The sequence below is a fragment of the Haliotis asinina genome, chromosome 8 (assembly GCF_037392515.1).
Source record: "Haliotis asinina isolate JCU_RB_2024 chromosome 8, JCU_Hal_asi_v2, whole genome shotgun sequence".
Classification (NCBI taxonomy): Eukaryota; Metazoa; Mollusca; class Gastropoda; order Lepetellida; family Haliotidae; genus Haliotis; species Haliotis asinina.
Genome location: NC_090287.1, coordinates 17,428,990 through 17,447,201, shown reverse-complemented (window position 1 = coordinate 17,447,201; position 18,212 = coordinate 17,428,990). Strand labels below are relative to the sequence as shown.

General features: G+C 39.2%; 1 protein-coding gene across 1 annotated transcript in view; it reads right to left on the bottom strand.

The window, feature by feature from the left end:
- The window catches only part of LOC137293749 (uncharacterized), a 104,520-nt gene that overhangs the window by 67,211 nt on the left and 19,097 nt on the right, over window positions 1-18,212 (bottom strand). Inside the window, exon 2 of the mRNA XM_067824462.1 lies at window positions 12,357-14,659. Within this exon, the coding sequence (XP_067680563.1) occupies window positions 12,357-14,570 (2,214 nt within the window). The 5' untranslated portion in view covers window positions 14,571-14,659. The remainder of the gene's footprint in view (window positions 1-12,356; window positions 14,660-18,212) is intronic.

Below are 18,212 nucleotides of genomic sequence, written 5' to 3'. Positions count from 1 at the left end.
TAACAAGATCTATCCACACGTCATTTAACATTTATAAAGATGTATACACTGTATATGAAATAAAGACTTAAGTCCTATGGTGATACGATAGATAGTCATGACAGTTATAATAATTACCGGTGTGGTATTATGGTGTCAAGATCAATGTCCATAGTTCATTATACACAGCCACGTTCCAGCTAGAATGAATGAATGAATGAATGAATGAATGAATGAATGAATGTATGTATGTATGTATGTATGTATGTATGTATGTATGTATGTATGTATGTATGTATGTATGTATGTATGTATGTATGTATGTATGTATGTATGTATGTATGTATGTAGGTAGGTAGGTAGGTAGGTAGGTAGGTAGGTAGGTAGGTATAGGTAGGTAGGTAGGTAGGTAGGTAGGCATATATGTATGTACGAATGACTGACTGACTGACTGACTGACTGACTGACTGACTGACTGACTGAATGAATGAATCAATCAATGAATCAATCAATGAATCAATCAAAACATTATGAAATAAGAAAGTCTTTCACATTACCACTAGGAAAAGGTATAATTCGCCTTTTGAAACAAAATAGACTTCAACTCGCTTATACATGTGTCATCTCATATCATCACAAGTCATAAAATTAGACTATCTAATTTGCCACCCTGTATATTTTGGAAAAAGTCTGTATGGATATCACCCTGTATATACTGGAATAATACTGGAATAGGACTGTATGGATATCACCCTGTATATACTGGAATAATACTGGAATAGGTCTGTATGGATATCACCCTGTATACACTGGAAAAATACTGGAATAGGTCTGTATGGATATCGAACTGTATACACTGGAATAATACTGGAATAGGTCTGTATGGATATCACCCTGTATACACTGGAATAATACTGGAATAGGTCTGTATGGATATCACCCTGTATACACTGGAATAATACTGGAAAAGGTCTGTATGGATATCACCCTGTATACACTGGAATAATACTGGAATAGGTCTGTATGGATATCACCCTGTATACACTGGAAAAATACTGGAATAGGTCTGTATGGATATCACCCTGAATACACTGGAATAATACTGGAATAGGTCTGTATGCATATCACCCTGTATACACTGGAATAATACTGGAAAAGGTCTGTATGGATATCACCCTGTATATACAGGAATAAGTCTGTATGGATTTCACCCTGTATGTAGTGGAATAAGTCTGTATGGATATCACCCCTTATATACTGGAATAGGTCTGTATGGATATCACTACATATTGTGTGATGCAACTTGCTAATGACAATTGACAACTGCTTTTTGTCCTGTACAGTGGAAGTGACATTACAGATACCTTAAAATGTAACCGATATTTCACTGACATCAAGCCAATATTGTTCCACCTACCTTATTTTCTTCAAAAAAAATTTTCTATCTATTTATCTCTTGTTGACACATTGCTACTCAGTGTTCATGAAACATATAATGCTCAATTTGACATTCATATTTTGGCAAACCACAATCATGAATTTAACCACTGACTTCTAAAATCACTGTACCACCATAAGAAAACAAATAGCACTGGGCATGTGATAGAAAATAAAGTGGGCTACCGGGATGATATTATCACCAGCAAGAGAGAAAATGATATAGCCCTGGCTACTAAACAGGTGCTTGTTTTTCATGAGGGGCCAAACAGAACAATCATTTCACAAAACTATCAAACTACATCATGCTTTGACAACATCCGACTCATGAAGATCTGGGCTAGAATTGGTCTTCAGCTACCTGAACTAGATCTAAGATGTGACAAGGATTGAATGAACAGGCGTGGTGACTTGGTTATTGTTTGTCAGAGTATGCCAAATGCACAGATCGATGTTCATGATATCAATCACAGGGCTGTTTTGTTCCTCATGATTATTGCCATTCAAAGTTGGAATTAGGCTGAGTGCTAAAGAATTTAAAAAAAACCCAGTGAGCATGTTATGAGACAGCATCTTTCTTACAGCAATTTTCTTAGATCAGATAAATTTTAAAGCCTAATAACAACTTCTGAGGGTTGAGGTTAAACAAGACATGTTGACACCTCTGCACTTCTGCACAACACAATGGGAATTACTATGAATCATCACAAAGGGAGTTGGCTATGAAAGTATTGTGTAGATGTGCTTGAAGATATAGCTGGATGGTCAGTCTGAAGTTGTTTCCTGTTGTGGAGTATGGGCGATGGCTCGGTCAGTGATTGTGTGAAGAGGATGTGAAAATCCACATGAAAGTTTGGCTGCAAGTTCATGCATATTCATGGACCAAAACCACCCTTCATCCTCAAAGTATGGTGTGGTACATCAGTATGCATGAATTTCAATAAAGTGACCCCTGGATGATCTTTCTGTTTCACACATAAAGCTCTACAGCTTATCTCTGGCAAACAGCTGTGTGTGGGAGTCTTTTCATATCTACAGCACACAGCTGGTCTTAATTCAGGCATTGTGTCACACATGCACTGACAAGAAATACAGGCAGTGGTGCAAGAGTTATCTCCCTTTAATAACACATGTCGCTGTGGTATTAATACATATATATGATAGCCATCATGAAGGAATTAATTGTCACCAACACCAGCAAGACCTGCTAGATAAAATGAAAAAAAAAAAAAAACTACGTTGGCTCATGTTGCTGGTGAGGAGAGAACTTTCAAGTTTAAGTCTCCACTGGTGGTATTGATGAATAATTATGTGTCTTCTTCTAGGGTACAATGTGACAGGTAAACACAGGCAAAAATATCATTAAGGAATTAACTAAGTGGACATTTATTTACAGACAGACAGTCACATACTACCCTGACGGCAATGGAATAACCTAACGGAACACATAAAACTGAAATTTCACCATCAGTTGAAACAAGTTAGAGTAGTTTCAGCTTCACTGGTCTAGGGGTTTGTTTGCTGGAGATGTCTACAAGTGATAACACCATAACACGCTCTAGAAGCTGGACAAACAGGCCACAACAAGGTTTCACTTGACTCCCCCTCCTATGCAGTTGATCTAGAAAGTCCTCACCTACTGAGGAACTATGTCCCACATAGCCTGTCTCACATTCCCCCAATATTTCCCTTCTGGCTTGTCGTTTCTGCAATGTTAAAGTCTTAAGTGGATCAAGTGTAGATATTTCCCCAGGTTCTGAATCTCCCTTCTCACTGGGGATCCTTTTCTGTTTATGTGGAGCCGTTTATTTCCATAAAAATTATATGTGTTCAGAGACTATGCACTGTTCAAGGCTGAGGACAATCTCTCTCACATAAATTCCCTCAGGTATGTAGAATTTGGCAGACATATAGGTAACCTAGATACTGCATGATGACAATGCCTGCTTTATCCTGTTAATCCAAACCAAAATCTAGGGATGCAAAAAATATGATCTTTTAACATCCATGGAATGATAATGGAGATTATATGAAATGATGACCTCCCATACTGCCTCGAGAGGATCCATTATTCTGCCTCAAGAGGATCCATTATTCTGCCTCAAGAGGATCCATTATTCTGCCTCAAGAGAATCCATTATTATGCCGTGAGAGATCCATGGATCGATATTCTGTGTCAAGAGGATCCATTATTCTGCCTCGAGAGGATCCATTATTCTGCCTCGAGAGGATCCATTATTCTGCCTCAAGAGGATGCATCCTCTTTGTTGTCATAGAGGGGTTCTCCTTATATTACATGACAACTGGCATAATTCAAGCAAGGGTAATTGTTAATGCCTGTACACACTAAAATATTCATGGAGATGGGATGACAGACTAGAAGGTCTTGTACCACTGGTCAGATCAAGCCTGGTGCAGGATAGTCAATGCTTACATTTGCATAACATCGGAACTTCCCCCACGAGTATATGTTACTAAACAAGAACACTTCATGTTCAGTTTCTGAAATTTTACAACAAAATGCTCGAGTACGTGATTCAATTGCAAATATAAAGAATGATAACTGAAAAACAAAAGGTACCATAATGAGATACAAACTGTACTGAACCCACAGTATCAAGGTGGATAAGACATTGTACTATCAACAAACATTGTAAGTAACATGGCAAGGGAATAAATTGTCTCCCACACTGGCAAACACATACCGTAACTGCTACATGAGTTGTTTCCCTTGATTGTGCTGGCCAGGTTTTGTCGGTCACACAGTCTATAAACAGATACATGGCTTGTGCAGCCTTGACATCAATCATTATCCTGGCCAACAAACCTGAACATTTGAATGGACAATTTGTATGCACATAAATGTATTCACAGCCATAACAATGTATTGCTGTCAGCTCATTTAGGTAACTGATGTGCCTTAATATGCTGCCATGTTCAAAATAGAGACATCATTGTGTTTCATTGTCGTTACTTTATTGTACACAGTCCCTTGCAGGAACATCCATCTCCTTGCCCCTGCTGACCTCAAGTGTTCAGGTGGTCTATGTTCATTGGATGTTACGATTTATGGTATTTGAGTCTTATTTATCTGGGGCTTCTGTGAGTTCAAGCATTTGGACTCAAGAATAAATATGAAATCTTATACTCAAAATGTAGTTATCCAATATCTTTAAAACCAAATCATCCAGCTGGATATGGCACCCTTCTGTGTGAAAACCTGAGGTCATCTGTATTCAAAGTCACTTCCACTTGAGGTCATGTAAGGTATTCTTACTGATTAGCAGACCCCTGTCAAGAGTCAAGAATTCCTGAAACCGGTGTACACCACTTCTGATTTCTGTATCACAAACATTAACTGAACTAAACTTTCCTCAAAGTACATACTGCAGGCCTCACCATCATAATTTTGTGGGAAATTGTTTACATATTCATTGACAGATATAGAAGGGTGTGCAGGGGTGTGCACCCCACCCCACCCCACTGCACCCCCACCCTCTTGTGCTGAAACTTGTTAAATCACCATTGGGACCGGGTGAAAATGAGGTGCGCATTGCCTTGTTTCTCAAGTGTGCCCCCCTAACCCACTTTCTCATACAGCTGTATCCACACCAAACTGGAGGGCCACAATGGCACATTTGTCACTTTGTGTTGTGTAAGTTTTTTTTCTTTGCAACTGAACATCCTGAACTGCAGTGGTTCAGAAATTGATATTCTGTACTGAAAGAATGCTTCTTTCTGGCTGCTTATATTGGTATGTCAGTGATGGAGTTAATGTTCACTCTAATATGTTTGTGAAACATTTCAGTAAAGTCACATAATGTTTGTGAGAAAAGGACCATAAGTATTTTAATAGACAACATAAAACCTACGGCTCTTTTATTGCATTTTTCAAAATAATGATGTTGATGTTGCACTGTCACCGTTTTGGAATGTGTTTTAACAATAAAATCAGTTTCATAAGTTACTTCTGTTGTTCATCCATGACCACACTGATCAAGACAGCTATTTGCGTATGGACGATAGACAGTGATACACTACTGGATAGCCCAAAAATTTGAAATGAATACAGTAATTATCTTAATGTCATAACTCTTACAATTTGTTTAAAAACTGACATTTTATGCGTACTGATGATACAGGCAAAACAAAAATTTATAATGTGCACTAACTGACTGTAGGTCACATTCAGTTCTCTTTAAAGAGTCAGCAGTAAAGTAGTCCTGAATTGCTCATTTTGTCGTGAACACAAAACTGAAGAAAATGACAATAACTCATCCACTGCATGCATTGCAATATCATAGCACCACACATGCCCACTCTATAATCAGTCAGTCAGAGAATACAAGGCTGTTCGTGGAAGTCACAAAATATTTCAGGGTTTTTGAACAAACAACGAACAAAAGAAATGGCTAGCCAATCAAATGCCAATGGTTTGCATGCAGTATTTGATGATGTACAAAGTAACTGATGGTTTAAGATATCTCTGCAATATTTACACTGGTCCTGTGGCCCCAGGATAGTAAAAATTCATCCACTACTAAATGATAAGTTTGCAGTGGTCCTGGTGGCAAGTGAATTTGGTATAGATAGTTAACAAAGTCAAGTCTTGCTAATTCGACATCATCCACTGCCTATAAAATTGCCAGATTGATGATGCCGTATGACTATATATATGAGACTAAGTTATGTTTATTCAATTTGTTACCATCAAAAGCATCACAAAAAGCCGATTGTTGGATAAATGAAGGTAGGATTAAGGAGACTTGACTGTATATATCTATGAAAGTTATTCTGGACCAGTGAAATGCAGACAGGACCACTAATTATCGAAGAGAGGTAAGGTTAATGAAGCAAATTTATGATGACATTTAAGTGCCATTAATGTGAGCTGGCAGGTGTGGTTTTGTTAATGAACCATGTACAAATTACAAAGATCATGGCAACCAAATCAGCATCCTCGCTGCCAAGGATACTTGTATCAGTAATGTGATAGGCAGAAGATCTTGAAATAACCGGTCCTAATAAACCCAGAAGCATATGGAGTCACATTGGATCACAGGTGTGCAAAATGGCTGATCAGCATTGAATAGGACCTCAAGCTGGTATAATATCCTCCTCTGGTATAATGGTTTCAGCATATCAGATTCATAATGCATTGGAAAAATGTATTTTGGGAAAAACACATTTGAAACTTCAAGGATAACGCCGTATGAAACAATTTTTATTATTTCTCTTTCAACGTGAAGACTACTGAGCCTATGCTTCCAACATGAACCTTCCACAAGATGTACTGGACATCAGGTATCATGTGTTCCAACATGAACCTGCCACAAGATGTACTGGACATCAGGTATCATGTGTTCCAACATGAACCTGCCACAAGATGTACTGGACATCTGGTATCATGTGTTCCAACATGAACCTTCCACAAGATGTACTGGACATCAGGTATCATGTGTTCCAACATGAACCTTCCACAAGATGTACTGGACATCAGGTATCATGTGTTCCAACACGAACCTGCCACAAGATGTACTGGACATCTGGTATCATGTGTTCCAACATGAACCTGCCACAAGATGTACTGGACATCAGGTATCATGTGTTCCAACATGAACCTGCCACAAGATGTACTGGACATCAGGTATCACATGTTCCAACATGAACCTTCCACAAGATGTACTGGACATCAGGTATCATGTGTTCCAACATGAACCTGCCACAAGATGTACTGGACATCTGGTATCATGTGTTCCAACATGAACCTTCCACAAGATGTACTGGACATCAGGTATCATGTGTTCCAACATGAACCTTCCACAAGATGTACTGGACATCAGGTATCATGTGTTCCAACATGAACCTGCCACAAGATGTACTGGACATCAGGTATCATGTGTTCCAACATGAACCTGCCACAAGATGTACTGGACATCTCGTATCATGTGTTCCAACATGAACATTCCACAAGATGTACTGGACATCAGGTATCATGTGTTCCAACATGAACCTGCCACAAGATGTACTGGACATCTGGTATCATGTGTTCCAACATGAACCTGCCACAAGATGTACTGGACATCAGGTATCATGTGTTCCAACATGAACCTGCCACAAGATGTACTGGACATCAGGTATCATGTGTTCCAACATGAACCTGCCACAAGATGTACTGGACATCTCGTATCATGTGTTCCAACATGAACATTCCACAAGATGTACTGGACATCAGGTATCATGTGTTCCAACATGAACCTGCCACAAGATGTACTGGACATCTGGTATCATGTGTTCCAACATGAACCTGCCACAAGATGTACTGGACATCAGGTATCATGTGTTCCAACATGAACCTGCCACAAGATGTACTGGACATCAGGTATCATGTGTTCCAACATGAACCTTCCACAAGATGTACTGGACATCAGGTATCATGTGTTCCAACATGAACCTGCCACAAGATGTACTGGACATCAGGTATCACATGTTCCAACATGAACCTTCCACAAGATGTACTGGACATCAGGTATCATGTGTTCCAACATGAACCTGCCACAAGATGTACTGGACATCTGGTATCATGTGTTCCAACATGAACCTTCCACAAGATGTACTGGACATCAGGTATCATGTGTTCCAACATGAACCTTCCACAAGATGTACTGGACATCAGGTATCACATGTTCCAACATGAACCTTCCACAAGATGTACTGGACATCTGGTATCATGTGTTCCAACATGAACCTGCCACAAGATGTACTGGACATCAGGTATCACATGTTCCAACATGAACCTTCCACAAGATGTACTGGACATCAGGTATCATGTGTTCCAACATGAACCTGCCACAAGATGTACTGGACATCTGGTATCATGTGTTCCAACATGAACCTTCCACAAGATGTACTGGACATCAGGTATCATGTGTTCCAACATGAACATTCCACAAGATGTACTGGACATCAGGTATCATGTGTTCCAACATGAACCTTCCACAAGATGTACTGGACATCAGGTATCATGTGTTCCAACATGAACCTGCCACAAGATGTACTGGACATCAGGTATCATGTGTTCCAACATGAACATTCCACAAGATGTACTGGACATCAGGTATCATGTGTTCCAACATGAACCTTCCACAAGATGTACTGGACATCAGGTATCATGTGTTCCAACATGAACCTGCCACAAGATGTACTGGACATCTGGTATCATGTGTTCCAACATGAACATTCCACAAGATGTACTGGACATCAGGTATCATGTGTTCCAACATGAACATTCCACAAGATGTACTGACATCAGGTATCATGTGTTCCATTTGAAAAAAATATAAGATAGTCAGATTAGATTCTATATTGTGTCGTAAAGTGAAGTTATTTTGCATTCTCAGTTACTGATCTTTTGGTGCACAATGACTACTGTCTCAAGAAAAAAAAACACATATATTTTCATCCTTGTTTTTCTTTAAAAGACACTACAGATTCTGTCTGTCTAATATTTCTAGACTTCACCTGCCTCAAGTTTATAATAACAAACAACTCTGGAATATCGAATCTCATATCAACTATAGTGAACTGCAACACATTAAACTAAGGGAGGTAACCTGTGTCATATGAGTTAAATGCAATAACTTAACTTTGTCATGAGTGGTTTGGTGTTGGAGCAAGCATGAGTAAACTTGTTGCTACAGAGCCAAATGCATAAGCACAGGTTAGACCACCAGAGTCCTGTGTTTAACCGTTGAAATGCTGAGTTCAATCCCGAGGCTTGATGGATTTACCTGAGCATTTCAACGGTTAAACACAGGATTCAAGTGGTCTAACCTATTTAAACCATGGCCAGCTTTAGATGGTCTTAACTTTAAGTTAAAGGTCACATGCAACGTAAAATACAACTTTGCAGATTCCGATACCTTTCGGTATGCACTTACCGAAACAAATCATCAAAAATGTCAATTCAACCTATAAAAAAAGAAAATGCAATGAAAAAAAGCCCGCGATATCTGAGTTCAAACAATTCACTAAATTTCCCCTAGCGCTGGGGGAAAAAGTGGTTTCAACAGCTCTGCTGCGGTGTGCCCATAACGCATGTGCAGTGAATAGGTTTGCGGAGCTTGAAACAGAATGCATGCCCGGAGTATAATCTTGGTTGTGTACACAAGCAAGTAAATAATCTACTCGTTACATAAGAAAGCTCACAGAGAAAGCTCAATGTCCAGTTTATTGACACCTAAATGTCTGCCTGCCTGTCTGCTAAAGACAATATGCAGTACACAGCTTCAATCATTCACCCAATGCAATTTGAACTTAACACCTTTCAGGACATACACCATAAACAAAATAAATTGATTTATGACTGCACCTGCACCCAAGTCCTGTCTCTACCGCATTATGTAATTGGGCACATGTGATACTTGTACACATGACATGTTTTTATGTCTTTGAGTTGCAAACAAACTACATCTATTTTTCTCGGATGACTGGATCTGATGGAAACTGGTGCAAACTCTTGTCAGTTTCAAGACCTGCTTTGTACTTGGACGAATGACAGTTTCCACCCATGCAGTAGTTTACCATTTCTAAAGAGATAATTTTTGATTGGATCGAACTCAAATTCAGTGAATATGTATTTACAAAACCCAACATCTCTATATACATTCTTTATGGATATTAAATTCTTCTAGTGTATATGATGTTGTTGGTCAATGGTATATGAATCCATACAGAAACGACGCATCAAGTACAATGAAAGAAGTTGTTACCGATGAAGAATCTTACTTTCTTGTAACTCCCCATACTTCTAACCCATCAAACAGATCATCTTTCTGTACACATAATGAGCCTTCAGCATATGAGCAAATGAACCAGCCAATCGGAAGCCGTCGTTACACTTCAGTGCACATCCACCCGCTATGACTGTGTTCGGTCTCCCGAGGGCTTCGTTTTGAGGAAAGTAAGCCTAAGTACAAAATATTGCACTTTTGAATCGCATATATATATTTATAATTTTGTTTATTTGTTTTATATGTCATGAATAAGTGATAATTGTGTCTTAATTATGTTTGATTTTTTGGTTGTATGTGACCTTTAAAAGAGTGATCTAGTATGTTTTGCATATTTTGCTCTCAAGGCTGTGAACAGGTTTTTCCCATCAAAATCACTGCATTGACTCAGACAAACATATTTTGCATGAACTGCACATGCATTTCAAACAACCTCAAATTCTTAATGCTTTATTTGTCTTGTTTTGGGCTGCTATTTGTTTTGCTAAGGCCATTTGACGTGAGTGATTATTTGTTATCTGAATACGTCACTCCACACACATGTGTATTGCTACTTTGGTCACAGCACATGTACAGTACGGACGCACATGTACAGTGCGGACGCACATGTAGTCGACAGTGACTGGATATGGATGTTATGATGAATTCAAGCAGTTATGAAGATGTAGCACGTACCTGCGAGTACACTGAGAATAGACCCGTGAAGGTCCCGGGGTAGCATAGGCCTTCAGCAACCCATGCTTGCCATAAAAGGCTACTATGTTTGTCGTAAGAGGCGACTAACAGGATCAGGTGGTCAGGCTCCCTGACTTGGTTGACACATGTCATCGGTTCCCAATTGCGCAGATCGATGCTCATGTTGTTGGTCACTGGATTGTCTGGTCCAGACTCGATTATTCACAGACCGCCGCCATATAGCTGGAATATTGCTGAGTGTGGCGTAAAACTAAAGACACTCACTCACTCACTCACACTGAGAATACTTAAGCCAAGGTGTATGCAGGATGTCCCGGCAAAATTACCGAAAACTGTTACAACTGTCATGTTAACTCCATTGTGCACAGTGGCTGCTCCAGCAGTCAGTAGTGTTCACCTGAGTGTTAAGATCACTCTCAATATCCAACCCCACAAAGATGTAACTTATAATACAATAAAACTTTACTGCAAATTTCTTGTTTGTTGTTTGGGAAGTAGTTTCGGTTCGCGGTTTAACTTGTTTGGCGGTCAGTTAAACCCCAGTCCGAAACAAACAAGCCATGGTTTAAATCTTGTTAAATCATTCTCAGGAAGTATTTCAAGACACAAGTCATGGGACTGAGCACCATGATCTGGTCAAGGAAGGAGATAAAATGACTGAAGTGGTGAGTCTCATCAGTTTACATGCTTCTACGCATTGTCGCAATGGTGAAGGTCAATGCTGCTGAAGTCAATCACAGCATGGTTTGGCCTCATTTGACAATGAACCCAATTAATTATAGGATGTCATAAGGTGAAGTATGGTGAAATACAGGGACAAATAGGCTACAAGTCAAAGGGCGTCCAGGGGCAGAACATTCATCCTCTGGTCTATAGGAAGTGTTCGCCAAAGGAATGAAATAGGAAATTAAAGAACCATATGTGACATTTTTGGCCACTAGAAAGTGCAAAAGTTACAGAAAACATTGTAATGATGTAATTCAATTTACTGGACATGTTCACATGACTGACAGCTACCAATCATCACAATCCTGATCTCTCCACAGTGTGTTGATACAGTCTTGTGTGAAACACATCTTGTGTCATTTTCAACCATAACAACAAAAAAAACTCTAAAATCAACCACTTTGATACCTGTCAGCCTTGGCCCTTTACCTTTTGCTGTCTAAAACATGCAACTGCTGACATCAACAAAGTAAACAACATTGTTACAGGTAAAATAACACCTCCTGACAATAATACCTGTGACCCTGAAAATCCTGTACAAGTTCCTAATTATTATACTAGACACTTGTTATGGATATGCAGCTTCTCTATTATTTAAGCACGACGTTACTGGGCTAATACTTGCCCCTTCATTACCAAGTTCCTGATTATGGTATGATTCATGGTATATGATCCGAACCAACAAATCATGCTCAAAAGAAACATGGAGAGTAACTCATCACCTACCTTTCTCTTTGGTGGTGGAAGCGGCTCCTCATCTTCAGATTCATCCATAGAGAGATCTGAGTTTCCAGAGTATGCAGAATCTTCAGGACTCCATGGAAGAGGTATCCTATCCAGTTCATTGGAATCACATTCAGTGTCCAAAATCCCTGTCCGGAGTTCCAGCAAAGACTTTGTATGTTTTGGCTGACTGTGATCACTAACGATCACAGCTGGAAGATTTGGTCCGGGGTGGGGAACATACGGCAAAGACAAACAGTCAGATATCAACTGTCTGTTGTGATGTGACTGATTTTGGATCTGCGACGTCTTAGTGTCTATCACCAAGTCCTCGGTGGGTTCCTCATCTGGGTTATTCATGTCTACTGCTGAGTCAGCATTACTGGATTTGAAGCTACACACACTGCCAAAACTACTCCTTGGACTCAGAGGAAGGTGATGAAGAGTAATTTCTTCATCTACTGAAGCTCTGGATAATGAATGATACTGAACATCAACATCAGGTTCTTCTGTAACACAAATCGTCACAGGGGATTTCTGTGAGTTTATTGGCAAGAAATTGCATATACAAGGTGAATCCTTTGGTCTGAGCACTGAGTCGTTATTAGCTGGTGCATTTCCATTGATCCCATCAACATGGGTTCTTGAGAGGTCCTTAAGAGTATTATGTTCATATGAAATACTGGGGTTTTGAGCACTAGTGATTATTTGACTTTCCTGACCAGCAGGCAGCTTCCTCACATCTCTGCTATGGACTCTCGGATTCAAATAGCTAGACTGGTATTGCTCAAGTGTACGACTTTGTTTGCTAGGTGCTTTTATTCCACCACAACATTCTTGAGCTTGTTCAGATTGTATTCCTTCTGCATTCTTTGCTTGGAGAACAGAATGTAACCAGTTGTCTAAACTGTGCATTTCCTGTTGATGGTGCAAACTTGGCATCTGCTGTGTATCATCATCAGCAACCATCTTGTTTGTTTCTTCACAATACTGATTGGGTGAGTTTACAGACAGTTTGGAAGCCCTTGCTGGACTCTTGAGCATTTGATGATGAGATTTGAATTCTCTGTACCTATGTTGCCCTGCCACTGCAGGTTTGGAAGCACTGGCCATATCAGATTTCACATGTGTTGAGCTTTTGGGCAAGAGGAACCTTGAGGATGAAATACTTCTTGTGTAATGGTTGGGTGATGATGAACCTGAACCAGAACCAGAAGATGAAGAAACACTTACAGTTACTTTTTCAGATTTGACAGCATCTGACGATTGCTGCAAAGAAACTGTGGAATAGTCTGAGTATTTTTCAGGAAGCGATGTACCCGAAAATGAGTTTCTTTTTTCACTTTGCACAACAGAGAGTTTTGATGAGTGTGTACCTCGAGATGATATCTGTGGAGATGAAGCACTATGAGATCGTTTGTTTGTGTGTGGTGATTTCTGTAATGACCTTCCCCTCAGACCTGCTGTAATGCTGTAATCCACTGGTTGTGTTGGATAATTCCGAGACCACTGCTCAAACTTGTCCCTCACAGACTGAAAATCATATCCAGTTCTGCTCACTTCATTGTGTGTAGTCCTCCTCTTCACACTTATCTGAAACGGTTTAGTCTGTACTTCCGATGAAGCAGGCTTATCAAACTGGTAGGATTTCCTGACCTGCTGATTTACTTCCTCTTGCTCCTGACCAGGAGCAGAATGACCTTTGACTCGACTCTCCACCAACAACCTCTCTCTACGTACCAGAGTTCGATTTTGAGAGGAATCGAATAATTTCTGTCTATCTTGTTCTACTAATCGCTTTCTTTCTCCCAGAATGACTTGACTAGGGTCCAGTTTCTGTGAATCTGATTCCTCTCTACGAGATTTATAAGTCTCTTGGGTCTGAACATGGAAGATATCTTTTGGAGTTTGTCTTTTCTCAGTGATGTCACTTTGTACACTGGAGTCAGACAACCCTGGTGACGAATTTGGTGACAAATTAGGTGACACATTGTTCACTCGCTGTCTTTCTTCAATAACTGCCATTTCTCTCTGAGCACTGAACACTTGGTGAATGCGATGGGAAGACTCATTTACTTGTTTCCGTAAAATTATGCTCAAATGTGAATGCTTTGGAAACTCTGGTGACAAATATTCACCTTTGTTTCCAGGAGGATGTGTAGGTTTTGAAGCACCCACAGTAGATTTCTTTGAGGAAAAGTTTTTATCACTTGACATTTTAGCCACGTCTGGTGCTCCATTAAATTATGTTTTCACTGTTTTGAGGATGTCCAAAATGTATCTGTGCAGATTGAATCAGACATTACCTGAAACATAAACCAATCAGTTTGATATCTGCTGACTCTGGTTTGTAATTTGATGACATATCTTCCTCCCACACAAATTGCTGATCTACAATGCAAAGCAGAAATATTACCATAGTAGGTGAGTGAGATTTAGCAGTATTTCAGCAATGTCATGGTGGGTGATGCAAGAAATGAACTTCAAACATCGTACCCAACTGATGCCTTCCTCGTGCTGAGCACTTGGCTACCACTATGCTACCCCACTGTCCCTTACTTACGAGGAAATAATGATCAATGAAGTACATTAGCATATTGGGATGGTTTAGAAATCTCCTCTCTTAAAAGGACACAGGTCCCCATGTACTGAAAGGGGCAGACACCTCTAGTCATGGGTTTGAATCCATTTTTGCCCAAATTATGTTTCTTGTTTGCAAGCACTGTAAATCTGCCTCAGGGTGTACTTCCTGCTACACACCAAAATCTTAAGAAAAGAATTTAAACAACCCTGAAATGCAATTTACACACCAAATCATTGTGTCATGCCATATTTTACTGCAAATTTCACATTTTTTATGACCACGTTTTTCAATCACTCAATCAATCACCTAAAGTATTAACATTACAATACTTGAATACTCTCTTTAAAAAATACCTTATCTTCTTAAATGAGATGCGCATTATGCTTGGGCCTGCTGTCTCTGGGAGAAAATGAAGCATGCAGTACCTAAGATCACTTATTTCCTCAAGCCTTCATAGCTACACAATAGTACTTAATGTACAACCAACACAGGATGTGTATTATTGATTTTAGACATCTGGCTGGGGAAGAGTGTACACAAAATAGGCTGTCAGTTGTGGATGCAATTATTCTCCGTCAGATCCTCATTAACTTTCTGTACAGTCAAACCTGACAGATCGCGGCACAACAAAATATTGATGTGCAATAGATGGGTTTCGCTGTGTCTACATGGTAACTCATACAAATTGTATGGCAGTAGAAGATTTTGTGTGGTCCATATGTATCTTCAGGAAACTGTTCATTGTGCACCCTTGTTTATGTTCATGCAAGACCTAAACTCTGGACATGAAGACAACACATAGCATTTTTTAAAAATTCATGGAACTGATTTCTGTACTTTGGACACCAAGGTCATTTAAAAATTTAAAGTTACAAAAAAACATTTGTAATAATGTAATTCAATTTATTGGGGGTGTCACATGACTAAACAGATGAATAAACACTTTAACCACTAGACTACCCCATACCCCGCTTCACATGACTAACAGCCAGCAATTACCACAATACTGAACTGTCCATAGCATGTTTCATCTGTAAAACTCAGCTGTTGGTGTGGTTTTTCTTCCATATATAACAAAAATTGACAAACATATCCTGAAATCAACCTCTTTGATATTTGCTAGGATTTCCCAAATATTTTGTGTTTTCCAAGACATGTAACTGTTTAAATAAACAAAGTCTGAATTTTCACAAACATTGCTACATTCTGAATAAAATAACATCTTTTGCTAAAAATAAAAATACACGGAACTAAATTATGCGGTTATTGGAGATACCAGTTGGTAATGTTTGGATTCCTGAAAAATAGCAAAATAAACATAGGGATTTACAGCTAGCTACAAAGTAGTCTGGAGGCAAATGTAAGATTTCAAAATTTGAAATATTGATATTTGAAATCAGATATACTGTCATAATTATTAAGAGAACCTTCCTCATGCCGACAGCAATGGTGATCTCTACTTCCTTCTAGGCCACATAGAGGATTCATACTAATACCAGTGGATGTATTACAAGCTCATTATTTGGAACCTAGGCTATTCTACAATCATCGACCTCATGGTAATTCCTGTAACAATTTATTGATCGGTGCATGAGGAACATTGATGTAGACAGGTTCATTTTGTATACTTACACTAGTCACTGACTGATTGTGACACATATCATGGAACAAATAATTGACTGGCACATCGGAAATATTGATGTGGATGGGTTTATTTTGTACAACAGGACTCAATGATTGTCTCAGAAATACTTTACCTGGAAAGTTGCTTCAGTAGATAGTTGTGATTTTCACAGGTTCTTTACTGTTACAAGTGAACCATGGTCAAACAGCAAAATCCCAAAGTAGACACATCCACATTGGATGAAACTTGAGCAAATCTTTAACAAAATGGCTGAATGTATCTGGTAAACTTTCAGCAATCCAGACCTGTCAAGGATGTTTCATCAGGATTTTCTTTCAACCAATAAGTTTAGTTGGCACCCTAAATAATCTCAAGGTTTTTGGTTATTAAATAGCGTAAAACTAGACCACTTTCTTCTGTCATGTGTCAATTTTTAACTTCAGTGCAAGGCAACTGAATTTCATTTTACACAAAAACAATACATTATTGTTGTTTGCTAAATACTAATGATACAATTCAGTTCTATATTTTGATTATGAAAGCAAATTCTTATTCATTCTGCATGACTGATTCATTACATAAAATAAGAAACTCACATAAGGACCCTTATGTATTCGTAACCCTTTACCTGTGATGGAAATAATGTGTGCAGAAGCATAAGAGCAAACAAACCCATCTGAATACCAAAAATGAGCCCCAGTGAGATCAAGGAAATCTGGAGTTACTTCATTTAAGGCTTTGAAGGTGCCCTAAAGCCTTTCACTTGTATCATCTTAAATGTTGACTAATGCTTAGTTTCTGGATATACACAACTTTGATAGGAACAAATAAACCCATCTGAATACCAAAAATGAGCCCTAGTGAGATCAAGGAAATCTGGAGTCACTTCATTTAAGGCTTTGAAGGGAGGGCTAGGTAGGGCAAAAAATGTGGTTCAGGGACTGTGGGACACACTATCCCACATACTTCACTATCTCATGTGAAAATAAGATTCTATTAAAGGTATGTCACCACCAATGGAGAAATTTGTTGACACATTACCTCAAAAATGTTGATAACTGTTTGATGAAGCAAGATGTATTGATAAAGTCATCCCCTCTATAACATGTATCACAGTGACTTCCTGTGTCGTGACCTTCCTGGTAAGGGCTAGAGTTACAGCAACAACAAGGATGATCACAAATACGAAAAGATGACTGACAGACAACCAGGTCACGATATGCATACAGGTAACATGAAATGAAAATACAGATGCTTTCATTAACATCAAGTACATAAATAGATTATCCTAACAACACAAAACATGATTGATCTGATCTAAGTAATAAGCATGATAGGTTCATCTGAAACACACATGAGCAGGGATGGCAACAGGTGAAAGTGATTTTAGCTGAAAATCAGCTGGGGGTCTGGGGGCCAGAGCCCCCAACAGGGTCCAGGATTGATTGATTGCATTTAACTCTGCAGATTTCCATGGATTCGGAGATACTGCCATCCCTCCACCAGCATGAACAGATTTACACTCAGATGGGAGCAGGGGGGTAGCCAAATAATTAAAGTGTCACACTGAAGTCCCGAGTTTGATTCCCCACATGGATACTAGGTGTCATGCCCATTTCTGATGTCCCCCACCATGATAGTATTGCTAGAA